Here is a 27,402-nt window from a genome sequence, read left to right as displayed (position 1 = left end):
CTTAAAGCAGTTACAGTTAGTAGACTGCTAACCGGAGCTTCAACTGTGCTAACTGAAAGTCCTGCAAACAGAAGATTATCCTTAGTGGAAACATCCACTTGACAATTACTTGGGGGGAGCTGTTTGACACAAAATTTCGAAGTGGATACATGAGGCTTTTAGACTAGAATAAAGAATAAAATTCAGTGTTCAAAGTTTGTTTTAAATGTCGCTGACTTTTTAAAAGAGCTGATGCTTTTATAAATGAATCTTTGAGGTAATACTATAAGGTGGAACTTTAGGACTGGCGTTTGTGAGTGACTTATTTGCAAAGTCTCCACTGATTTGTATAAGAGCAGGTGTTTCATGAATAAATAAATAAAATCTTTTAAAAAAAAAAAGAGCAGGTGTCATATTCAGTTTAAGTTAGAACTCAGCAATGTTTCAGACCACAGGAGGAAAATCCTTAAGGCCTGTTTATGCCTTTACATATGTTGAAATAGTAGTTCTGATGGAAAGCACCTTATGGGTCATCTGGGCTGTGGGCCAAGTTCTTTTTTTTAATAGATGAGCGATGGAAATCTAGATATGAAATGACTTTCATAAGATTATTTAGCTAGATGTTGAGTCCAGAGCTAGTTTCTTGATTTCAAGTTTTTTTTTATAGTACTTCTGTATTACACTGTATTCTATAAACTTTCTGTTTGCTTTTATTTTGTAGGAACCTAACAATGATTTCATAAATGAATGCAGTTAAAGATTAAGACAAAAACACTTCAGAGAGTGTAATGGCATTATAAGTAATTAAAACTACATGTTTTTTAAGTCTTGATTATGTTGAAAGAATAATAAAAAAATTTAAGACAATTGATATTAATAGCTAAATCTTGTTGCACATTTACACAAATCTTTTGTGAGCACAAATTTGGTATTGCAGGCAAATACACAGTCATTGTTTCTCTTGGTGATTCATTCATTCATTTATTTATTCATGAGAGAAACAGAGGGAGGGGCAGAGAGAGAAGCAGGCTCCAGCAGGGAGCCTGACGTGGGACTCGATCCCGGGTCTCCAGGATCAGACCCTGGGCTGAAGGTGGCACTAAACTGCTGAGCTGACCAGGCTACCCCTCCCTTGGTGATTCTTATAAAATCTGACATTTTCCCTCCCAGCTTATTTTGGGGATTGGAGGAGAAGTTATTGGGAATGCTATGAGAGATTGATAGGAATTCATCTCTTTCAGAAGTAGGAAGCATAACCTAATGAGTTACCTTAAATGTTGCTCATAAATTGGTGATGTAGAACATTTTTAAAGATTTTATTCGTGAGAGAGAGAGAGAGAGAGAGAGGGAGAGACACAGGCAGAGGGAGAAGCAGGCTCCATGCAGGGAGCCCCACGTGGGACTCGATCCCGGGTCTCCAGGATCACACCCTGGGCTGCAGGTGGCGCTAAACCGCTGTGCCACTAGGGCTGCCCCGATTTAGAACATTTATTTATTTATTTATTTATTTATTTTTAATTTTTTTATTTATGATAGTCATACAGAGAGAGAGAGAGAGAGGCAGAGACATAGGCAGAGGGAGAAGCAGGCTCCATGCACCGGGAGCCTGATGTGGGATTCGATCCCGGGTCTCCAGGATCGCGCCCTGGGCCAAAGGCAGGCGCCAAACCGCTGCGCCACCCGGGGATCCTCGATTTAGAACATTTAATACTGACTCCACTTTCTCCCATTCTTGCTCTTACCTACTTCTCCAGTTAGGGTGCCTCTGGACAGGATGGTGTATGTTCATCAGGTGAGAAGAACCTACTTCCAAGATTTGTGGGACTTATGACTGCTATGCTTACAACAGCTATGTAATCTGGGCTCCTTATTCTCCCCAGGGGTTTTGAAATAGTGTCTAAAATCCAGGGTACTAGGTGCTGGGTGGCTCAGTCAGTTAAGAGTCTGCCTCTGGCTCAGGTCATGATCCTGGGGTCCTGGATTCAAGCCCCGGCTCAGGCTCCTTGCTCATGGAGAAGTCTGTTTCTCCTTCTCCCTCTGCCCCTCCCCCCACTCATGCTCTCTGCTTACTCTGTCTCAAATAAGTAAATAAATAATCTTAAAAAAATTTCAGTGTTCTCTGGAAAAAGGCCAGTTTTCCCTATGAAGTCCTTGACTATACTTTTGATTGATTGATCACTGAGAAAGCTGAAGCTTCTGGGAGATGGAACTGTAAATAAATACTGAGTTTAGTCTCAGAAAATTAAATTACTCCTTCTACTTGTTTTTTAAACCTTTGTTGAGTCAGAATTCATGTACCATACTCTTCACCTCTGTGTATATAATTCGTTGTTTTCTGATGTATTTGCAGATGTTTGCAACCATTCGCTACCCTCACCTTAGAACATTTTTATTGCCCCCAAAACCCTATACACTTTAACCCTTACCATACTGTCCCTTCATCATTCCCTTCTAGCCCCTTCAACCACAAATTTATGTTCTGTTTCTGTAGATTTGCCCATTCTGGACTTTTATAGGGTATGTGATCTTTTGTGTCTGACTTCTTTTACTTAGTATAATGTTTTGAAGGTTCATCAATGTAGCATTTATCAATTATTCCTTTTAATGGCTGAATAATAGTATTCTATTTTTTTATGTATACTACATTTGATTTATCTATCCATTGCTGATTTGGATTGTTTCCATGTTTTGGCTATTACGAATAATGCTGCTATAAACACATGTGTGCCAGTTTCTGTATGGATATATGTTTTCATTTCTTCTGGGTGTACAATTGCTGGGTAATAGAATGGAAATTCTATTTTTAATTGTTTGAGAAACTGCCATACTGTTTTCCAAATGGAGAACATTTTATATTCTCACCAGTAGTTTATGAGAGTCCTGATTTCTCCACATTACAAACTGCCTGAATTTTCAATTCTAGCCATTCTAGTGGGTGAAATATGATACTTCATTATGGTTTTGATTTGCATTTCCCTCATGACTAATGATGTTGAGCATTTTTTTATGTGCTTCTTGGTCATTTGTATGTTGTCTGGAGAAATGTTCAGATTCTTTGCTCATTTTTAAATTAGGCCATTTTTTTTATCACTGACTTAGAATGCTTTATATATTCTATACACAAATTTCTCCCATTTTGTAGGTTATCATTTCACTTTTTTGATGGTGTTCTTCAAAGCCCAAAAGTTTTGTTTTGATTAAGTCCAATTTATATTTCTAGTTTATTAAGATGCAAAGTATGGCTTTTGGTAAGTATTTCATTGTCTAGTTGGTTCTTTAAAAATGTCTTCACTTGGGATCCCTGGGTGGCGCAGCGGTTTGGCGCCTGCCTTTGGCCCAGGGCGCGATCCTGGAGACCCGGGATCGAATCCCACATCGGGCTCCCGGTGCATGGAGCCTGCTTCTCCCTCTGCCTGTGTCTCTGCCTCTCTCTCTCTCTCTCTGTGACTATCATAAATAAAAAAAAAAAAAAAAAAAAAAATGTCTTCACTTGATTTTAGCCAAAAGGAGGAGAAGCGATGACATAATGTAACTTCTAACTGATCTGGTTATGATTATGTAGGAGTCCATGCTTCCTCTTGCCAGGTATGAGGTTTAACCTTATTAAAAAGTTAAATAGGTAGATAAAAAGCATTCTCTAAGCAGTCTGTGCTTTTATAGGAGGACACAGGAGGAGGGATAAGCAGGCTCCATGCAGGGAGCCTGATATGGGACTCGGTCCCAGAACTCCAGGATCACGCCCTGGGCCAAAGGCAGGCGCTAAACCGCTGAGCCACCCAGGGATCCCTGTGTTCTCATTTCTTTTTTTCCCCTCATTTCTTAATTGAATATTAAGCAATTGTTATAAACTTAATATATTCCAAGGGCACCTGAATGGCTTAGTTGGTTAAGTGCCCGACTCTTGATTTTGGCTCAGGTCATGAATTTTAGGATCCTGAGATTGAGCCCTGCATTAGACTCTGCACTCAGCAGTTTATTCTCCCTCTCTCTCTGCCTGCCCCCTTTGGTGTGTGTGCATGTGCATGTTCTCTCAAATAAAATCTTTAAAAAAATATATTTTAGAGACACCTGGGTGGTTCAGCAGTTGAGCAGCTTCGGCTTAGGGCCTGATCCCAGCATCTGGGATCAAGTCCCACATTGGGCTCCCTGCATGGAGCCTGCTTCTCCCTCTGCCTGTGTCTCTGTGTTTCTTTCTCTCTCATGAATAGATGATTAACAATACTTGTTTTTTTAATCCATCAGCATGGAATGTTTTTCCATTTTTTTTTTGTGCCATCTTGAATTTCTTTTATCAGTAGCTTACAGTTTTCAGAGTATGGGTCTTTCACCTTTTTGGCTAGGTTTATTCCTAGGTATCTTATTGTTTTTAGTGCAATTGTAAATGATATTTCTGCGTCATTATTGGTGTGTAGAAATGCGGGCAGCCCGGGTGGCTCAGCAGTTTAGCGCCCGTCTTCAGCCCAGGGTGTGATCCTGGAGACCTGGGATCGAGTCCCATGTCAGGCTCCCTGCATGGAGCCTGCTTCTCCCTCTGCCTGTGTCTCTGCCTCTCTCTCTCTCTCTCTGTGTGACTCTCATGAATAAATAAATAAAATCTTAAAAAAAAAAAAAAGCAATAGGTTTCTACACATCGATTTTGTGTCCTGCGACTTTATTGAATTCGTTTATCAGTTCTAGAAGTGTTTTGGTGGGTTCTTTCATGTTTTCTATATAGAGTATCATGTCATATGCAAATAGTGAAAGTTTTGCTTCCTATTTATCAATTTAATTGCCTTTTATTTCTTTTGTAGTCTGTTTGCTATGGCTAGAACTTCCAGTACTGTTAAGTAACTGGTGAGAGTCTTATTCCTGACCTCCTGACCTTAGGGGAAAAGCTCTCAGTTTTTCTTCATTAAGGATGATGTTAGCTGTGGAATACAATTCATGTATTTAATTTAATTTTTTTAGAGAGATGGGGAGGAAGTGGGAGAGAGAGAATCCAATGTGGGGCTGGATCTCATGACCTTGAGATCATGACCTGAACCACAATCAAAGAGTCAGGTGCATAACTTACTGAGCTACCGAGGTGCTCTTAAGTCATGTATTTTAAAGTGATTTTATGTAATGTTTTAAATATATGACATAACTACGTGAATGTATGGCAGTTGGCCTCTTAAGTTTTTGCACTGCTAACCATTTTTCTCCAGAGTACTTTTTCACTTGCTCTTCTCACCTTTACCATCTATGACTGTATAGCAAATCACTGTATAAGTTAGTGGCTTCAAATGTGATGATTGGCTGGGCCTATTGTTCAGGTTTCTTGATTCAATTAGGACTGGCCGTTGTCTGGCCTGTTTGACTTCTTAACATCCTGGTAGTGTCTTAATTGATGGTTGGCTTCCAAGAGAGCTAAACAGAAGAGAAGCCACCAGGCTTCTGAGAATGCTATTTCCACAACTACACCAGCATCACTTTACCATATTCTGTCAAAATAAGTGGCAAGGCCTTCCAGATTCAAGCAGAGGGGAAATAGCCTCCAGCCCTAATGGCGGGGAGGGCTTTGACCTGAGAGAGGAGAATTATTCATAGCTGGCTTTGGAAGCAGTCTACACTCCTGTGTTTTGTTCTTGAGGGCAACATAACTTGAAATTTGAAGTTAAAGCATATGAATACAAATTCTTTTTTTTTTTTTTTTTTAAGATTTTATTTATTTATTCATGAGAGACACAGAGAGAGGCAGAGACACAGGCAGAGGGAGAAGCAGGTTCCATTCAGGGAGCCTGACGCGGGACTCCATCGGGGTCCCCAGGATCAGGCCCTGGGCTGAAGGCGGCGATAAACCGCTGAGCCACCTGGGCTGCCCCTGAGTACAAATTCTTGTTACATTTGTCAAATTACCTCCTTTTAAAAAATTTTTTATTTATTTATTTGTTTATTTGTTTATTATTTATTGTCAAATTACCTCTTAAGGTAGAATTGATTTCCAGCGGTGTAAAGTTATGTGTACTACATATACTTTTCTCACAGTTCTACCAGCAGTGTGTTTAGCATGTTTTAAATTTTATTTTTGGGTGGATGCATAATTTCATCATTCTTTAGTTTGCCAATTTTTTAAAGAATTTTTAAATTTGGTTTATTTTCTTGTATCATTTGTATTTCATGTGTATGAAATACATATTCTTTATTGTTATAGATATTTGTGGCCATTTACTGCTGTTCAGGGAACTGGTTATTGATATTAGGAGATTTTTAAATACTTTAAAGTACTGAAATCAAGCTGAAAATTTTTTTTTTTGAAAATTTTTAACATTAATGCTTTTTGCCTTTTTTAAAAAATTTTTTAAATTTTTATTTATTTATGATAGTCACACAGAGAGAGAGAGGCAGAGACACAGGCAGAGGGAGAAGCAGGCTCCATGCACCGGAAGCCCCGATGTGGGATTCGATCCCGGATCTCCAGGATCGGGCCCTGGGCCAAAGGCAGGCGCTAAACCGCTGCACCACCCAGGGATCCCCCCCCTTTTTTTTTTTTTTTTTAATAGGATAGGGTCTTGTCCAATGTTCTGAAACAGTCCTCTGAATGAAAATGAAGGAAGGTTAAATGGGAGGAAAATTAGACTACCTCTCAGTGGGAGGAATAGCAGAGAATTTCTGGCTTCCTTTAATGTGCCACAAAATACAATGACTCTTGACTATTTTGTTTGCAAGTTAATAGATAAAAGAATCATGAATCTTTAGAAAGTAAAACTATATATTGCATAACAAAACTGCGTTTGGTCTTTGGTTTAAAGGCAGTTCAGGAATCATATAGGTAAGTTGTTTTGTTTTAAAGTTGATTGGTGATACCTTGCTTTTTCACGGAGATCAAGAATCATAAATTTGGGAATAATGTGGTTCAATAAAGATTTTGAACCAGAAAATGGAGATAAGGGCAGAGAAAAGGCAAAGGATTTCTTTTTCGTGTTGCCTGTTCTTTCTACCCAGTCTGGTGGATTTCCTCCTGTAGTAGGCTTTTATGTGTTGTTGGTTAGTCATTGAGATTTGTTTGGATGGACAAAAGGTTGTACGTCACTGATGTGGTTTAGTTCTACATTTCACACTGAAGTGTGCAAAGTGTAAAAGAAAACACTGTTTGCTCAGGGTCATCTGGCTAGTTTCCTATTAATGAAAATATTAAAATGTTAATGAAAAATTTGTGTTGTTCCTTCTTGTTTTTAGCACTTCTCATAATCTGATTTCTGTGTCTTGCTCCCCTGTAAAACTATAAGCTGCAAGAGGCCTGGGACCATGGTTGTCAGTGGTAGATCCCAATGGCCTTGCAGAGTTCCTAGCTTGTAGTTGATTTTTATTTTGGTTAATTGGAAGTAAATACAATTACAGAAATACAATATAATGAATCAGTTTTCTTAGTTTAGGCACTTAACTTTTCTTTATCTTTTATCACTACTGATAGTATTTTCCTCTTTCTTCCTTATCATGCTTAATGCCCACCCCTTACCCCACCTCTTGCTGCAGGTAAAGTCTGAGTTTGCAAGTGCACCTTGTCCTTTCTTTGTTGAGCCTCATCTTCCAGGTCATATCTGGCTCTTTGCTCATTTGCCCTCAATTACTGTACCCAAACATTGCCCATCATTCTCTCTCTCATGTTCTGCCACCCCTTTTTTTGTGATGTTCCTCCTTTTAAAAGAAAGATTTTAAACAGCAGAAAAAAATTGGGAATACAGGGCAGCCTGGGTGGCTCAGCGGTTTTGCACCGCCTTCAGGCCCAGGGTATGATCCTGGAGACCCAGGATGGAGTCCCACATCGGGCTCCCTGCATGGAGCCTGCTTCTCCCTCCGCCTCTGTCTCTGCCTCTCTCTCTCTCTTTCTCATGAATGAATAAATTTTAAAAAATCTTTAAAAAAATTGTGAATACACATATATCAACCCCTAGCTCTCTCAAAATCTAATAAATTATTTTTGCTTCAGATTGTTTTTGAAGAAGTAAAATGTTATCAGTATCCTTCTAAGTACTAGGCCTCTTCCTCTTTGCCCAGAGGTAATTGCTATCCTGATTTTGGAGTATATTGCACAAACATATTTATACTTTTGCTGCATATGTAAGTACTTAGGAACAGTATAAAGATCTATTTATATGCAGCTTTTGAGAGGGTTTATATTTTCTTTTTAATTGTGGTGTAACATATTTACCATCTTATCTATAGTTCAGTAAGGTTAAGTATATTCATGTTGGCAACAATGTCCAGAACTTTTTCAACTTGGAAAACTGAAACTATATGCTATTAAATAATATGTTTTAAGATTTTAGCATTGGTTGATATTTGTAGCTCTAATTCTTTTATTGTAATTGCAGCAGTATTCTGTTGTTGATTATACCTTGATAGGCTTAGGTTGTTTCTATGTTTTCACTATTAGAGATAATACTCAGCAAGCATTCTTATTTCTGTCTTCTTGTGAGCACTCACATGAGTTTCTTCAGCCAAATGCTTGGATCTGAGTGTAAGTTTTTTCAGTTCATTCATCAAAGTAGTTGTACTAGTTTATTCTCATATCCGCAGTGAATGAGATGGAAAGAACCCAGATGTCCATCAGCAAGAAACAAAACAGAGTTGCTTCAGGTGATCTCCTTAATGCCCATCACCCAGTGACCCGAACCCACCACCTTACTCCCCTCTAGCAACCCTAAGTTTCCTATAGTTAAGAGTCTCTCTTGTTTTGCCTATTTTTATTTTTTCTTCTCCTGTTTCTCTGTTTTGTTTCTTAAATTCCACATATGAGTGAAATCATATGGTAGTTATCTTTTTCTGATTAACTTATTTTGCTTAGCATAACATTCTCTAGTTCCATCCAGGCCCTTACAAATGGTGAGATTTCATTCTTTTTGATGGCTGAGTCCTATTGTGTGTGTGTGTGTGTGTGTGTATATATATATATTACATATTTATCCATTCATCTGTTGATGGACATCTGGGTTCTTTCCATCTCTTAGCTCTTGTGGATATTGCTGCTATAAACTGAGTGCATGTGCCCCTTCAAATCACTGTATCCTTCGAATCACTGTTCGTATTCTTTAGGTAAATACTTAGTAGTGAAATTGCTGGGTCTTAACAGTAGCTCTATTTTTAACTTTTTGAAGACCCTTCACACTGTTTTCCAAAGTGGCTGCACCAGTTTGCATTCCCACCAAGAGCGTAAGAGGGTTTCCCTTTTTCCACATCCTCACCAACATCTGTTTGTTGTTTCCTGAGTTGTTCATTTTAGCCATTGTGATTGGTGTGAGGTGGTATCTTATTTTGGTTTTGATTTGTATTTCCCTGATGCTGAGTGATGTTGAGCATCTTTTCATGTATCTGTTGGCCCTTTGTATATCTTCTTTAGAGAAATGTCTGTACATGTTTTCTGCTTGTTTCTTGACTGGATTTTTTTTTTGGGGGGAGGGTGTTAAGTTTGATAAGTTCTTTATAGATTTTGGATACTTAACCCTTTATCTGATGATCTATTTGCAAATATCTTCTCCCATTCTGTAAGTTGCCTTTTAGTTTTGTTAATGTTTCCTTTGTTGTGCAGAAGTTTTTAAAGCTTTTTTTCTTTAAAGATTTTACTGATTTATTCATGAGAGAGACACACAGAGATAGGTAGAGATATAGGCAGAGGGAGAAACAGGGTCTTTGCACGGAGCCTGATGCTGGACTCAATCCCTGGACCCCAGGATCATGCCTTGAGCTGAAGGCAGACGCTTAACCACTGAGCTACCCAGGCGTCCCAAAAGCTTTTTATCTTGATGAAATTTCTATAGTTCAGTTTTGCTTTTGTCTCTATTGCTTTTGGAGGTGTGTCTAGCAAGAAGTTGCTGTGGCCAAGGTCAAAAAAGTTTCTGCCTGTTTTCTAGGATTGGGTGGATGCTTGCCTCACATTTAGGTCTTTCATGCATTTTGAGTTTATTTTTGGATATGGTGTAAGAAAGTGGTCCAGTTTCATTCTTCTGCATATGGCTGTCCAATTTTCCAACACCATTTGTTGAAGAGACTGTCCTTTTTCCATTGGATATTCTTTCCTGCTTTGTGGAAAAGTAGTGGATCATAGAGTTAAGGTTCCATTTCTGAGTTCTCTGTACTGTTTCATTGATCTTTGTGTCTGTTTTTATGCTAATACCACACTATCTTGATGATCACAGCTTTATAATACAGCTTGAAATCCTGGAATTGTGATGCCTCCATCTTTGGTTGGTTTCTTCCCCTCCCTCCCTCCATTCTTCCCTTTCTTCTATTTTATTTATTTGACGGAGAGAGAGCGTGCACATGGGTACACAGCAAGGAGAATGGCAGGGAGAGGGAGACGAAGAAGCAGAAGCAGGCTCCTCACAGATCAAGGAGCCTGGTTGGGGCTGGATCCCAGGAGCTTGGCATCATGACCTGAACCAAAGGCAGAAGCTTAACTAACTGAAGCACCCAAGTACCCTGTCTTTTTTCAGCATTCCTCTGGCTATTCGGGGTCTTTTCTGATTCCATACAAATTTTAGGATTGTGCGTTCCAGCTCTGTGAAAAATGCTGATGGTATTTTGATAGGGATTGCATTGAATGTGTAGGTTTTGGGTAGCATAGATGTTTTAACAATGTTTATTCTTCCCATCCATGAGCATGAATGTTTTTCCATTTGTGTCTTCCTCAATTTATGTCATAAGTGATCTGTAGTTTGCTGAGTACAAATCTTTTATCTTTTTGGTTGGGTTTATTCTTAGGTATCTTACTGTTTTTGGTGCAATTATCAATGGGATCGATTGCTTGATTTCTCTTTTTGCTGCTTAATTGTTAGTGTATAGAAATGCAATGGACTTTTATGCATTGATTTTATATTCTGCGATTTTGCTGAATTCCTTTTATCAGTCTAGCAATTTTTGGGTGGAGTCTTTTGGATTTTATACATATAGTATCTGTGAAGAGTGAGTTTGACTTCTTTTTTGCTGATTTGGATGTTTTTTATTTCTTTTTATTGTCTGATTGCTGAGGCTAGGATTTTCAGTACTCTTTTGAACAACAGTGGTGAGTGGACATTCCCTTTTGTGTTCCTGACCTTAGAGGGAAAGCTCTCAGTTTTTCCCCATTGTGGATGATAGTTACTGCTCTTATTTCGTGTATAGTCTTTATGATGTTGAGGTATGTTCCCTCTATCCCTACGTTGTGGAGTGTTTTTATCAAGAAAGGATGCTGTATTTTGCCACATGCTTTTTCTGTATCTTCTGGGAGGATCATATGGTTCTTATTGTTTAAAAAATTAATATAGTGTATCACATTGATTGATTTGCAGATATTGAATCACTCCTGCAGCCCAGCAATAAATCCCACTCCTGGTGGTTGTGGTGAATAATCCTTTTGATGTACTGTTGGATTCTATTAGCTAGTATTTTGGTGAGAAATATTTTTTAAAGATTTTATTTATTTATTTACTCATGAGAGAGAGAGAAAGAGGCAGACACACAGAGGGAGAAGCAGGCTCCATGCAGGGAGCCCGATGTGGGACTCAGTCCTGGGCCAAAAGCAGGCGCTAAGCCGCTGAGCTACCCAGGCATCCCCCCACCCCCCTTTTTTTAAGAGGTGAGAATTTTTGCATCTGTGTTTATCAGGGTCTGTACTTCTTTTTGGTGGAGTCTTTGTCTGGTTTGGGGATCAAGATAAAAGAGTTTGGAAGTTTTCTTTCCATTTCAATTTTTTTGGAAGAGTTTGCAAAGAATAGGTATTTTTCTTTATATGTAGAATTCCCCTGGGAAGCTGTCTAGTCCAGTATGTCATTCAAAGCCCTTGTTCCCTTGTTGATATTCTGCTTGGGTGTGCCCATTTCTGTGAGTGTAGTGTTAAAGCCCTCTACTATTATTTAGCCCTGTATTATTGTCAATGAGTTGCTTTAGGTTTCTTATTATTTGATTTATATATTTGGGTGCTCTCATGCTAGGGACATAAATTTTTGTGATTGTTAGGTTTTCTTGTTGATAGATCCCTCACAGGGAGCTCGATGTGGGACTCGATCCCGAATCCCGGGATCATGCCCTGAGCTAAGGGTAGACGCTCAACCGCTGAGCCACACAGGTGTCCGTCTCTTTATCTTTGTATTTTGGTAGTTTCACTATAATATGTGGAGGTGTTAACCTATTTTTGTGGATTTTGAGGGGAGTTCTCTGTGCCTCTTGAACTTGAATGCCAGTTTCCTTCCCCACATTAGGGAAGTTCTCAGCCATAATTTGTTCAGTAAACTTCTGCCCCGTTTTCCCGCTCTTCTTTTGAACTCCTATAATATATATATTATTTTGCTTTATGAAATCGCCTAGTTGTCTATCTTCTTGATCTAATAGTTTTCTTTCCCTCTTCTTTTTTCAACTTCATTATTTCCTATAGTTTTATTTTCTCTATTACTGATTCGCTCTTCTCTTCGTTCTTCCTCATTTTTATGGCCTCCCCTGGAGATTGCATCTCGGTTCTTCCATTTATTCAGGCTACGTTTGTAATTTCAGCCTGATTGGATTTTAGTTCTTTTATCGCCACAGTATAGGATTCTCTAGTGTCTTTTACGCATTTTACAAGCCCACCCAGTATCTTTTTTTTTTAAAGCCCACCTAGTATCTTAATATTCGTTTTAAATTGTAGTTCAGACATCTTATATCTGTATTAACTCCCTTGCTGTGAGTACTACGTTCCATTCATTCTTTTAGGGTCATTTTCTCTATCTCATCACGTCTGGGAAAGAAAAGAAGAGAGAAAAAGAATAAAACCATAAATAACACCACTAACAAAAATCCACCCTCCAAACTAGATCTTGAGTGTGTTTTAGTGTGCTTGATAAACTAGATCCCAAAATAAGAAAGAAAAAAAAAGTATATAAAATAAAACAAAATACAATGAAGGGAACCAAAAAAAACTAAAAAAAAAAAGTGGTATGTATAAAAATGAAAAGAATTAAAAAAAGAAAAAAGTGAGACAGTATGTGAAGAAGTAGTAGTAAAAGACTAAAGAATAAAAATACAAAGAATGCTCGTTATTGTTTTCCCCTGGAGCTGATGCCTTGCAGCCCCCTCTATCATCAGTAAACTTGGTGTGAGGAGGTTGTTTTCGGTGGTCTTCTGGGGGAGGGGCCTGTTGTGCTGATTCTCGGGTGCAAGTGCGCAGGGAGGCGGGGCTTGGTGTTAGCAGCTCAGGCCTCCACGAGGTGCCTGTTTGGCTCCCTGAAGGCCTCAGCCCCGATGCGGGCGATGAATACGTGGCAGTGCCTTGGCTCTCTGGCCTTGGAGCTCAGAGTTGGGGCCCGCAGTCCTCAGGGAGCCCTCATCGCTTCCTCCTGGGGAGGGCCTTGCCACGCGGCCGCCTTTTGCTGGGCCCGACCCAGGAACGTGACAGTGGGGTCATGCGGTGGTTCTCGGTTTACGCAGCAGCAGAAAGCGGCCACCTAGACGAGCTGCTCTCGCCGGCCCCACAGCCCTGCGCCTGGGAACCCCTGGGAACCCCTGGGAACCCAGCGCACGTGGGTGTCCCTCTGCTCTTGGGCCCGGGCCTGGGACCGCTCTGCCCGCTTCTCCGCCGAGTACCTGCAAGCCAGGCGCGTGCCCCGCCGCAGCCACTTCTGCAAGTTCTGATTTTGGACTTGGCTGCTAATGATGCTTTCTGGGAGCCTCTTTAAGTCGGCTTCGTCCCTCTGCTGTGTCCGCGGGTATTTCACAGGTTCAGGCACCTCCTCCGCACCTCCTGCCTTCCAGTCGGTGGTTGCTTTTCCTCTGGTAGACTCGTGGCATTTGTTTTATCAGACCCTGACTGATTTCTTGGTTGTTGAGCATGATCTGATGACTGGGTAGTTGTATTCCAGGGAGGAGACACACTTCGGGGCTCCCTACTCCTCTGCGGTCTTAACTCCTCCCCCTGCTAATGTGCTTTAAAGCAAAATAACAGTAATTTCTGGTCTGGTACAGGATTCAGGATTGTGTTTGCTCGTCATGTTTGTCCAGTCTCCTTTGATCTGGATTCTTGCTTCCTTTAATGTGGCCTTTTCTATGTATCTTGTTTCATACATGCATGTATCTGTTTGGGGCTCCTCCGGTTAGTCGTGCTCTTGAGAGCAAAAAAATGTTTTAGTTCTCTTGGTGTCAACCGCGTAGCAGAGTAACTGAATCCAGTAGTAATCAAATGATTGTTGAGTGAAGGAGCGAATGAATATAGTAGTGAGTGGATGATAGAATGTAGGTCTCCTGATAGTTTGCTGTCTTGTCTATGGTCTTCTACATCGTGTTTTCGTAATTTTGTTTGTCCTGTTAAGGAAGGTAATAATGTTAAAATCAAACAAATATTTGAGTCTTAAATTACTACAAAATTGTAAAGTATTATTCAGAGAACTTTTATAAATTTATTAATTTTTGATTTTAAGCACTCCAAATCAAATTTCTTGCACTTAAATTTTAACACTTTCTTTACAATATTTTTGTTTATATGACAAATTCCAACAATGAATGATTTTTGGAAAATGCGTATTTTCAGTTGTATGCATTCTGTAATTTCCCTACCCTTTTAAAAAAATTATCTGGATTTTGGGGTACCTGGAGGGCTCAGTTGGTAGAGCATGTGACTCTTGATCTTAGGGTCATGAGTTCAAGCCCAACACTGGGCATAGACTTAAAAAAAAAATGAATAAAATTTTCTGGATTTTGAGATGTAGTATACAGTGACAGAATGTTGTACCTGTGTTAGGAAATTTGAATTATTTTGACTCAGCTACTATCTTGCTGTGGTCTTGAGTTAGTTACTTCATGTCTTTGGTCTTTGTAAATGTAGATATAGCTACCCATCATACCTCAAAAGATTTTTTTAATACACAGTTAGATGGTTGTATGAGAAAATAATTTGAAAAATATAAAATACTATATTATTTCCCCGGGTAGGAGTATTTTGCTTTGAGTGCACCCAGTGTGTGTAACATATAGAAAGGTTCTTTTTAAGGGAGTTCAGAACAGCATTTTGTCAGAGTTGCTTCTCCAGTTGGTCAAGATGTGTCTCTCATCCCCATCAGATTTGCAGGGACTTGGGGACAAGTTAGCAGTAGCGAGGGAAATGAGTTTCACCTGGGACTAGTAGGTTACATGACAAGGCATTGGAGAATAATGGCTAAGAGATTCAACCCTGACTCATTCTCCATGTAGTTAGATTGAATTTTATGAGATTACTCTTTCTGTTAAAAAGATACCTGAAAGCAGCAGTTTCATTTTATAAGGCTCAACCCAATAATTTAAGCCTTAGTTTTTTTGTTTTTGTTTTTTTTTTACTTAGTGAAATGGTGATATTGTATCAGTTTACAAGGTGAGATTTAATGAAGTACTTTTGTCTTTTTTTAAAAAATTTTTTTAATTTCTATTTATTTATGATAGTCACAGAGAGAGAGAAAGAGAGAGGCAGAGACATAGGCAGAGGGAGAAGCAGGCTCCATGCACTGGGAGCCTGATGTGGGATTTGATCCTGGGTCTCCAGGATCACGCCCTGGGCCAAAGGCAGGCGCCAAACTGCTGCGCCACCCAGGGATCCCGTACTTTTGTCTTTAAAGCTTTTAGCATATGTCTGTCTTCTAGGAGGTGCTCAATAAATATTTTATTAAAAATCAAGTCAGCTTGTTGGGTGTTTGAGGAGAACTCAGAACTCCCACAATAGGGCAGAGCCAGACAATTTAAATCACAGGTGGGACTTCTTTTTTTGTTGTTGTTGTTTTTTTTTTAAGATTTTATTTATTTATTTATTCATGAGAGACACAGAGAGCGAGAGGCAGAGACACAGTCAGAGGGAGAAATAGGTTCTGGGCCATCCAGGGATCCCCAGGTGGGACTTCTTAACAGTGTGTCTGTCTGCTCAGGTTGGTTGCAACCCATGCCTAAGAACTCTGCAGGGGGCAGGGAAACAGTCTGACCATATTCCACAGCACACAAGCCCCAGACACTGTCTTCCTTATCTCATAGATACTTTGAGTAGAGGGATGAGGGAAAGGGTCCCATAGCTAATTTGGGTGTTCTTGAGGACCAGCTAAAGGATGGTTGAAAAGCACATAAGACAGAAAAGATTTATTCCATTCCTACAGGTGTTTTCCTTTAATTTTTGAGTAGGCAACGATTCCCCTGGCCCAGTTTCCCTACCCCTGACCGTCAAGCAAGACTAGTATTATTTATTGGGGCATTTAAAAATGGTACTTGATTATGCCTGCCATAGAAATATGTTCATAACGGGGGGAAAGGAAGTTACAAAACTATGAGTCAAGATCTCATTTGGGGAAAAAAGCATAGGAATCATAGATTGTACATGGGAAATAATCTGAAGAGAAATACACTAAAATGGTAATAATTATTTCTGAATTTTGGGGACTTTTGTATATCTTAGACTGTTTACCATCAGCTGAAACTAGAATCCACACTACTCTATCAAACCATACCACCTTTCAGCTTTAATTTAGATGATTAATTGCAAGCTGCTGGTAAGTTTGTTTCCTGTCGTTTCTTATGTTTGTGTGGATAGATTGATAGACTTATTGCTATTCAAGGTCTTATACTATTTTCGCTGTAACTTGAAAAAGGTAAAAACTTAGAGTTGGGATATCTTTTCTTAATATTGCATGACAAGATTTATTCTATTTATTCGGTAATCTTTATGCCCTTATTTTTGGTATCATGGGAATTAAAGGCAAGGGATTTGGAATTTGATATCCTTGAGATTTAAAGCTGGAAACAGCATTCTAGGCATTCACAGTTTTGGTTATGAATTCACAGTTTTGGTTACTGTTTTTGGTATTATTACCTCCAGGAGTGCAGGTTCATTGTAATGGACTAAAGAGGAGACTAGATTAGTGGAGAAGACAGGAAATAGATTTTTGACTTGGTTTGTCAACCAAGTTAAGTGACATTATATAATCTATACGTATATATAGATATAATCACCTAACATTTCCTGGTGATAATTTTCATTAGTCTGAAGTATTAGATTTTGGACTAGATGATCTTTGGCATTCTTTGGTGTTCTTTTGAACCAAAAATTGACAGCATTTTATAAGTTTCAGCTAGAAAGGGGTGGATTTATGGGTTACTTTTTTTTCTTTTAATAAAAAATCCCATCCTAAAGAGGTAAAATATTTAAAACTATTAAAAAAAATCCAACACACATAGACATATAGGAAAAAGACAAGTAGAACTATAGAAGAAGGTTCATAGATGGCAAGAGATCCAGAGGGCAGCTTATGTACACACTTGAGTTTTCATGGAGCAACATCCCCATCTTGTGGCTTTTTTTTCTTCACAGATCATAGTGATTGGGTGAAATAAAACCAGAGTGCTCTAGTACCGAATTTGAAAATATGGCTTAGTGGCTTTTTTTTTTTCTTGTCTTATACTTTAAAAGCAAATAGTCTTAGCTGCTATAACTTTTTAAATGTTAGTATTTCAATAATTGCTCTATCAGTCTTAGAAGTATTTCCCCAAATGCTATATAAAGGTAAAGGGTGAAAAGTTTAGCAATAACTAGGTTTACCACTTTTATGGCATTTATGTAAAAAGAAACATTAATTTTACATTGTTTACTTTGTAGTTTGGGTGTTTATAAAGGTCACTTGTTGGAATTGTTTGTTAAATAGGCAACAAAATTCAATGCAAATTTACAATAATTCTTAGGGAATGACTCCATAAGTGTAAGGATAATCAAGCTTTTAAGATTACTTTAAAAAGCAGTTCAGTAGCAATGTATTGTAGGTCATGACTATAAATCTATAGGAAAATAGCATAGCATATGTCCCAATGTTAGGTGAATAGAAACTTGTAGCTTAGGATAAAATTTCTAGGGGCCACCCTATAGGATTGGACAAAGAACTTTTCTTCTCACGTAGCTTAGATGCAGGTTAATAGAAGTTTTATGTAATTCTATCTAAAATCAAATACTAGGAGTTCCCTGGGTGGCTCAGCGGTTTAGCACCGCCTTCGGCTCAGGGTGTGATCCTGGAGTACCGGGATCCAGTCCTGCATCGGGCTCCCTGCATGGAGCCTGCTTCTCCCTCTGCCTGTGTCTCTGCCTCTCTCTGTCTCGTGAATAAATAAAATCTTTAAAAAGAATAAAATAAAATACTAAAATGATCATCATAGTCAGCATTTATTGAGTTTAAGATGGATTATCTTGGGATCCCTGGGTGGCGCAGTGGTTTGGCGCTTGCCTTTGGCCGAGGGCGGGATCCTGGAGACCCGGGATCGAATCCCACATCAGGCTCCCGGTGCATGGAGCCTGCTTCTCCCTCTGCCTATGTCTCTGCCTCTCTCTCTCTCTCTCTGTGACTATCATAAATAAATAAAAATTTAAAAAAAAAAGATGGATTATCTTATTTAATTTTCACAGTGATTCTGTGATGTAAGAACTTCTGTTATCTCACTCTTATAGCTGAGAAGACAGGGCTTGGGGGGGGGCACATGTCAAATGGTTAGCTGAACTAGACTTGGGCAGTCTGATTCCTAGATCTCTGCCAGGATATGCTGCCTGTGTAGTTTTTATTGCTGTGCAACTTAATGAGTGAAAGTGGCTTTGGTCTAGAAACTGAGGCTCTATCTTACAGCCGTGTGACTTTGGGTAGGTCACATAACTTCTTCATACCTGAATTCCTACAGGTGTAGAATGGGTGTTTGTAGGGTTAAGTGGGATAAGGTATTTAAAGTAGCATACAATCATAGGAGTTAAAGTAATGGCTACTCTTGTTTCTTGTGATTTATGACAGCTCCGTATTTCTGTGACCCAAGATTTCCAAGCACTTTTTAAAAAATAAAGCCAGCACATAAAATGGCTAGTGTTCTTCCATGTTCCAGTATTTACTGTTTTTTCATTGTACATCCAGAAGGATTACTATGAATTAGTAAGTGAAAGATGTTTTGGTTTTACCAAGAGAGAGAAGTTAACACAAATGATAGTCTCTTTAGAAGAGATGTCACTAAAAATATGTGTGTGTGTGTGTATATGTGTATGTGTGTGTGTATATAAATATACATATATAAAAGAGATGTCCTTTCTGCTTCATAGCTGTGTATGTGCATGCTTGAGAGACAGAGCATGCACAAGCACATATGCACAAGCTCCAGAGCCAGAGAGAGAGAGGCTTCTGAGGGCATTTACTTAATTTTTTCAGGACTTCTGTGGTGGAGCTAGGGGATGTTTCAAGCTAGATGCTATGGAGAACTTGGGAGATAACAGGGTCCATCCTATGGAGATGCCAAGCCAATAATTTTAGGAAAGGTTGTGGTCAATTAGAGGAATCATGGTTGGATTCTAGGGGTTGGAGGTCACAGTGGTGGCAAAGACCAGGTTAATCGAGAATAAAAGTGAAAACTGTGAATTCTAGGAAATTCTAGGTAGAGAGGAAGACTTCTGTTAAGATTTTAGAAATAAAGGTGATGAGTTCTAAAGAAGGGGAAATGTGAGAAGGGCTAGTGGATCATGAATAATTGGTAAGGTTGGGCCCAGAGGTGAAGGGCGGGTCCTAGGAAACTGTTACATCCATAACGAGAGTTGTTCTCAGATGGAGGAACTGTCCAAGTAATGATTAAGCACCAACATGGGAAAGGTAAGATCCTACTGGTTTGGGATGAGAACAGGAAAGGAGATTGGGGACTATGGGTGGAGCTGCGTCAGCATTCTAGAAAAAAATAGTACCCTCTAGTACTCTTTAAAAGATGGAACAGAATTCTAGTCTTAGAAAAGCAATAGAGTATATATATGAATTTGAGCTTTTATGAACTTTCTGGTCTTTGCCCATTTATTTGTGTGTGTGTGTTTTTTAAAGATTTAATCTATTTATTCATGAGAGAGAGAGAGAGAGAGGGGCAGAGGGGCACAGACACAGGCAGAAGCAGGCTCCATGCAGGGAGCCCGACGCGGGACCAGATCCGATGTCGCCAGGATCACACCCTGGGCTGAAGGCGGGCGCTAAGCCGCTGAGCCACCTGGGCTGCCCTTTGCCCATTTATTCAATGCAGTGTTTTAGGCTTGGAACAGATTCTCAGTTATGGAAAATACTCATTTTATAATGATTTCCTTATGATTGATTTATGTCAGGATAACATTAATTAGGAATTTATGTAAATGTTCTATATTGCAGTTAATATTTGGTACAGTGCTTTCTTTAGTGTTTTCATTTTGTGCGGTTTTTAGATTGAGCATTTTGGGAAGAATGCTTAAAGGGAATTTTTGTCTTTTTGTCTATAATTTAAAAATTATAAAAATTAATTTGGAAAAAGCTGACTTTGAATATATGCAGCTCTTGTAATTACATTTACATTGACATTCTTTTGTATAGGCGTTAAAGTTCCTCGTAATTTTCGCTTGTTGGAAGAACTTGAAGAAGGACAAAAAGGAGTAGGCGATGGTACGGTTAGCTGGGGCCTTGAAGATGATGAAGATATGACACTTACAAGGTGGACAGGCATGATTATTGGGCCACCAAGGGTCAGTGCTATATATTATATATTTTTTCTATTATTGTCATTTTAGAGTAAGCACTTTATAGTATTGATATTAAAATTATCACTTCTGACTGAAGCAGTTCCTCCCTCTTAATTCATTTTGTATACATTTATTGATGCTTCCTGTGTGTAGGGTATAATGCTTGATTTGTATGGAGGACTGGGGGGGAAAGATTGTCAAGGTGTTTGCAGTTTAGTAGAGGAGAAAAAATAAATACATATAACAGATTCTAAATATGGCAGAGAAAGTTCACTACGGGACTTTAGAATATGTTTCTTCTAGCTGGAATAATTGAGGAAGGCTGAACAGTGGAGGAAGTTGCCTTTGGAATGAGCCTTAAAGGACTGACTGGTAGGATTTCAGAAGGTGGTGATGGGGATGGAGAACATTCCAGATAGAGAGGAGAAAAGGTGAGGAAATGGAGGGGTTATTTGGGAAGAGAAAACAGTATATTTTGACATAACATGTTACTAATCTGCTGTATGTGTAATCAAGGGTTTCTGAATTGGTTTCTATTGAGTACACACTAATCTTTGTCCTTTTGACATTTGACTTGCCTTCTAAATGTGATAGGCCTCAATTTCTTCATTAATTAAGTATATAGAAAAGTATGTGGGTTTTTTTTGCATATTTTCTAGTATTGTTGGCAACAGACCTATTGTATTTTATTCTTAGGTCTTAAGTTTATGAAGTTTTATTTTTACTCAAAATCTTTTCTAGACTGGGGAAATATTTTTCTACATTGCATTCCTTACTCAAAGGTCCCATTTACTGCATTCTTGGCAGTGAGTCTTTGAAATATGAATTATGTAGTGTTCTTGACTTGCTGGAAAGAACACCAATTTGAAGGAGTTTTTTTTTTAGTCTTTGGTTTTATATACTATTGACTACCTTATGATGAGAGCATTCCAACTGTTTTTGCTGTTGGATAGAGTTTAGATTTCCTTTTGATGATTACAAAAGAAAAATGGACCCAAGTAATCAGCAGTGTTAATTTTAGTGAGTGAATTAATGTATGTTTTATGTTTTCTGGTATTCCTTTGCAAAATTTGAGCACACTACTAACCTAACAAACTCTTTCCTTTCACTGCTTTGATTTTTCCATCAGATATTTGAGGAAGGAAATATAATATTGATGGCTAAGATATTTTTTTTTTAAGTTTTTTTTTTTTTTTTTTTTCATGAGAGAGAGAGAGACAGACACGCACAGAGAGAGGCAGAGACACAGGCAGAGGGAGAATCAGACTCCATGCAGGGAGCCCGACGTGGGACTCTATCCCGGTACTCTGAGATCTCACCCTGAGCTGAATCAGGCAGCGCTAAACCGCTGAGCCACCTGGGCTGCCCGATGGTTAAGATTCTTGATGTATTTTATAACTTGGTATTTATAATGAAAACCTTGATTTTCACTGCATGTGAGCATTATTACTATGGTCTGATGGTTTTAAAAAAAGTGCTCTAATTTATGAACATTTTTAATGAGTAGTTTGACGATTTGATGGTCTGAGCTTGGTAGAGTACCAATTTGAAATTATTTAGATTAAGGTTTTCTCCGGGCACTACCTCCAGTGGACTTTAAACTTTAAGAATGTTTTGGAGCTTGTATATGAATTCCTCAGTGATTTTTGTGGACTGTCCCATATCATAGTTCCCAAATGTGGAAGAGCTACTTCCACTTTATCTCTTATCTCACACCATGGGGTCACCAGCAGGACTCACCAAACTAGCTGCCTTTCCTGGTGTCACTGGACTGCAGGAAGCCCCTGTATCCAGGCTGTGCTAGTGCATAGTGGAGGCTGTTTTAGCTTGGGGTGGAGTGGGTCTAGCTTGCTCCAAAGGTGCATGTAGATACAGAGCTGCCAGTGGCATGCTGGGCTTCTGTTCATTGGGCCTTCCCCTTTCTGCGGGTGGAGGTCTTGGAGCCTCTTCTCACTTCCTTTGAGTGCCAGGAAGAGACAAGAAGGGAGCACCTTACAAAGGCACAGCATCTTTCCAGCCAGCCAGTGATCACCCACCCTCTCTCTACCTACCTCCCTTACTGGAGCATGTGGGACCCAGTGATGGTGCGTCCTTGTGTACTCATTCAGTTGCCTTTTAATAAAACCTACAGGGGTTGCTGTCTCGCCTTAGTTGTTTTTGCTTCAGAAGGTGCCATGTTGAGAGCAGTTAGTTTGTCCTCAGCTTTAGGTATCTACATCTAACCAGGATAATGGGAAAATTTTTATCTCATTATACTGCTACTTGATTAGTGGTTTTAAAATTTTTTTTAGTATATTATTAAGATCCCTGTTTTTTTATGTTATTTGTTTGAATTTATATGATCAGTAATTTTATTTTTCCATATATGTTTGTGTCTTAAATTTTCTGAAGCAATATTTTTTTAGCGTTAGAGGTTTAGTAACTTTTCCAAGTTTCTTTATATATAAATGGAGATACTATACTCATCTTTAGGTATATGAAGGGGTGCCTGGGTGGCTCAGTCAGTTAAGCGTCTCACTCTTGATTTCAGTTCAGGTCATGATCTCTGGATTGTGGGATTGTGCCCCGTTGGACTTTGTGCTCAGTGCAGAGTCTTCTTGAGATTCTCTGTATCCTTCTACCCTTCACCTTGGTGTCTTTCTCTCTCTCAAGTAATAAATAGTCTTAAAAAAAAAATATGGAGAATTAAATGATGTAATAATTACACAATAGGAAGGGACCTGACTTATAGTATATATTTAGTAAATATTCTCTCTCTCTTTCTCACTTTTATTTTATTTTTTTACTGTTTTATTAGATAACAGAGAGATGTGGCTGTTTTTTTAAATTTAGAGGTTGTAAAATTAGTCCAAGTTGATCAAAGTTAAGATGATGTTTACTCTAAGCATTGAATTAGATCAAAAGGCTGGCTTAGAGTTTCTTAACTTAAAAAAAAATTGAGGTATAATTTACATATAATAAAATGCACAAATCTTACCATGAGTTTCCACAAATACACATTGTTGCCTATACTCTAGATATACCTCTGCCTCTTCCCACCTCCACCGTAGGTACTACTTCCTGCACCTTGGAGAAGTTTTGCAGTTTGTAGAACTTTGTATAAGTGGAATCATGCAGTGTGTATATTTACTGGTCTGCTTCTTTTGATTCAGCATAGTATCTTAGAGATATAGCTGAGTTCCATATAGTAGGAGTATGTTTCTTCTTATTAGCAGTAGTATTTTACTGTATGAATATGTACCGCCATGTGTTTATCAGTTGTGTTTATGGTATTTGGATTTTTATCTACTTTGTGGTTATTAGAAAGAAAGCTGCTATGAGCATTCTTTTAAAAGTCTGGTGAACATGTTTGTTCCCATTTTCTTTTTTAAAATAAAATCCTTAGGAATGGAATTGCTACATCATAGGGTAGGTATACAATTACTTATAAGAAAATGCCAAATTGTTTCCCAAACAGTTTGTTCCCAGCAAAGTGTGAGTGTTTTGGTTGTTTCTACATACTGTGAATATTTTTAACATTGTAGAATTTTTCGGGGCTATTATTATTTTTTTAATATAAGTTTTGTAGTAAAGCTAATATGTATCCAGATTGGAGAACCACAGACTGGATGATTTCTTGGAGATCTCTCTGATTTTAGTCCTTTCTATACATATCCAAAGTGCTGAGCATGTTGTTAATGGATGTGTGCTATTAAACTGGGATGATTTTTATACAGGTATTTCTTTCTAAAGTGTCAAAATATTTAATAATTATATGTACAAGATTGTTGCATACATTTTAAATTACAGTAGGTTAATATCCCAGGTCTGACCTCCACTTGGGAATAGCTCTTACTTAAGGGAAAGGAAGCTGTGGATCAGTTTGGGTAAGTGAAATCTATAGATGGTTAGCTTATTTGTTTTTTTCCAGGTTTATACAGGAACCAACAGGTATTACATTCTCACTTTTATTTATTTTTTATTTTACTATTATTAATTGTACCCTAATAAGTTAACCAAGTGAGCAAAAACCATAAAGATAAAGAGTTAATTATAGCATGAAAATAAGTCTAAATAATCTGGAAGTATTTTAGTGTGGTAGCTTTAAAATGGCTGTTTTATAATACGGTGATATTCAACTTCTTAACAAAATGATATGGAGACATAAAGTTTGCTGTTGTATCTCTGAAAATGGAATTTAATGAATCGTAAAGTTAATGAAGTAGCATAAATATAATTAATAACAGGCATGAAATAATTATGTTTTATTGCTATAAGATGGTATATGTGTTTTCCCTGTGGCTAGAAGTTTTTGATTGCTGTGTAAGTGGGGTAATCGTGTAATTTATTGTCCAGCCAAACCCTTTTGAGAGTGAAGAAATATTGTTAATAATTAAAACTGGGACAGTAGGAAGACTTAGAATTGTTCTGGACAGATGGGAACCTTTATTTATTTATTTATTTATTTTTAAAGATTTTATTTATTTATTCATGAGAAACACAGAGAGAGAGGCAGAGACACAGGCAGAGGGAGAAGCAGGCTCCATGCAGGGAGCCCGATGCGGGACTCGATCCTGGGACTCCAGGCTCACGCCCTGGGCCAAAGGCAGATGCTAAACCGCTGAGCCACCCAGGGATCCCCAGATGGGAACCTTTATATATGTGTGACACAAGTCAAGTAGTCCCTCCTCCTGCAATGTAAACTTTTTAGTACAATCTGAATTTAAGTGGTTTGTTTTTTCCTTTTAATTTTGTTATAGGCATTGTTTGTTCCACAAAAAGCAAATTGTGATCATTTTGATATAACTTTGTAGAATAATTTTTTTTTTTTGTAGAGTAATTTTAATATTATAAAATCTTGACTTTTAAGTACACTTGCTGCATTTCTTTCTGGTCATATAAGTTAATAAATTTCAATGTAGGAAAGTAAATTCTTGATCATAAAGTAAGATCAAATATATTCTTATTATACTTTTTCTCTTTATTAGCACTTGAATATTGTTATTATTACTATTATTATTTTTTGCCTTCCAGACAAATTATGAAAACAGAATATATAGCCTGAAAGTAGAATGTGGACCTAAATACCCAGAAGCTCCTCCATCAGTTAGATTTGTAACCAAAATTAATATGAATGGAATTAATAATTCCAGTGGAATGGTAAGTTAAATTAGTCATTTTATTCTTATAAAATGCATAATATATAGTCAGGAGAAAGTTAAAGAAAGGACCTTTGTTTAGCTAGAAGTCTAAAAGAAATTTATCTTATGTTGTTTTTCTCTTATAAGTCAGCCTATCCTTAAACCTTTATGAACCAACCAGCCTGGATAGATGTGATAATCACAATTCTCTTAGGATTTTATTAATTGCTTGAGTAGTCATATTTTAGTTGAAGCCTTATTTGGTATGAAGATGACCATTATTTCTCTTTGAATGTTATTTTTCTTTAAGGTTCAGTATATTTGGTGAGACTAAAAGGATGAATATTCTTCAAGAGGAGGCTTTTCTTTGAGGAACAAGTTATGTCCATATTAGAACAAAAAGGTTGAGCATTGTTGTCTGTTTAAAGGAAATAAACCAAAATGACATGCTCTACCTGATTCACACAGGGAGTTAGTGGAAAGACTGAAATTCAGTATGAGTAGATTGTTGAGGTTCATGTTAAGACTTAAATCCAGACTCTTGAGATGCCATATTGAGGGCTCGCTCACATGCAAAATACATGTTGTTAGGAAGTATAGCAACAACCTAATAATGAGTATCCTCTATCAACATAATAATGAGTAACATCTAATATTATCAATATCCTTAACTTCTTGTGGCTTCTCCTCATCCCATCCCTATGTTCTTTTCCTCACCAGAGGTAATTAGCATCTTAAAAATGTTATTTTACATATATTCTCTCTTTTTAAAAATTTTACCTAGTATGTCGCATGTGTATTCCTATCCTTAACCTCCTTTTTCTCTTCCTATCTACATACCTACCTCAATATATTATCTATTAAAAGCCATGAGTTTATATGCCAGTACCTTTAATTCTATTCCAACACGATAGGGTTTATTCCATATTTCATCTATTCCACATTTGTAATTCCCTCTGGCAATAAGTTGAGCCCTCAGCATAGAGCTAGCCCCCCAGCCCATAACCCTCAGTCAAATATGCAGGCCCACAGCAAGGCCTCAGAATGGCTGGTGCCTCCCTGCTGGGTGCTCTCGATGAGAGCATGACCCTGACAGGAGGAAGGTGGGCAGGTCACTGGAAATCTCAAATCGGTACCTGCTGGGTCACTTCCGGAGCTCCCTACCTGGTGTATACCAACTGAAAGCTGAGTTCTGAGAGTCCTTCCTGTCTGTCAATCAATCTTTGTAATTTACTGGGAACATTTAGTCCATTTAATATACAATATATTAATACATTTAGGTTTAATTGTTTTATTTTGTGGTTTCTATTTTTCCATGCGGATTTTGTTTCTCTTCTACTTTTGACATGGTTGTTCTCAAGTTTCTAAATTCTGTTTCTGTTCTTTCAGTGTTTATTCTAGAAATTGCAATGTGCGTGCTTAACTCTTTCTATGTTAGATAATGTTAAGAGATGTGATAGAAGCAGGATTATAAAACATTTTGAGTTTACAGAAAGGATATTGTTCAGGGAATTTCTTTTGTGATGCACAGCATTGCCTTTATGAGGAAGTTGTTTTTGTTGAATATCTCTACCGGGAGTAGCTGTTCTTCTCAACTGCTGATTTGTTTTCATATTATAGACTCTATAAATTAAGTAATTAATGGTGGGATCTGCATTGTTGTGGGAACTAGGAAATTCAGGATTAAATTTCAAGCATATCTCTAACAAGTTTATCTAACCTCATGGGTGTCTTACCTGTTTTTTGATGTTTTGTCTCCCAGACAGCTTCTCTTCCCTTGCCTATCTACCATTAAGTTCTGTTAGTCTTTGTTGAAAATGTAACTTGAGTCAGGTCTTATTTTTCTGCTTA

General features: G+C 38.1%; 1 protein-coding gene across 1 annotated transcript in view; it reads left to right on the top strand.

The window, feature by feature from the left end:
* The window catches only part of LOC121498881 (ubiquitin-conjugating enzyme E2 variant 2), a 46,058-nt gene that overhangs the window by 6,213 nt on the left and 12,443 nt on the right, over positions 1–27,402 (top strand). Inside the window, exons 2-3 of the mRNA XM_041769232.1 lie at positions 20,286–20,434; positions 25,445–25,570. Of these exons, the coding sequence (XP_041625166.1) occupies positions 20,286–20,434; positions 25,445–25,570 (275 nt within the window). The remainder of the gene's footprint in view (positions 1–20,285; positions 20,435–25,444; positions 25,571–27,402) is intronic.

The sequence above is a fragment of the Vulpes lagopus genome, chromosome 9, assembly GCF_018345385.1.
Source record: "Vulpes lagopus strain Blue_001 chromosome 9, ASM1834538v1, whole genome shotgun sequence".
NCBI classification, from domain to species: domain Eukaryota; kingdom Metazoa; phylum Chordata; class Mammalia; order Carnivora; family Canidae; genus Vulpes; species Vulpes lagopus.
The sequence above is the reverse complement of the archived record's forward strand: the minus strand, read 5'-3'. Positions and strand labels throughout refer to the sequence as shown.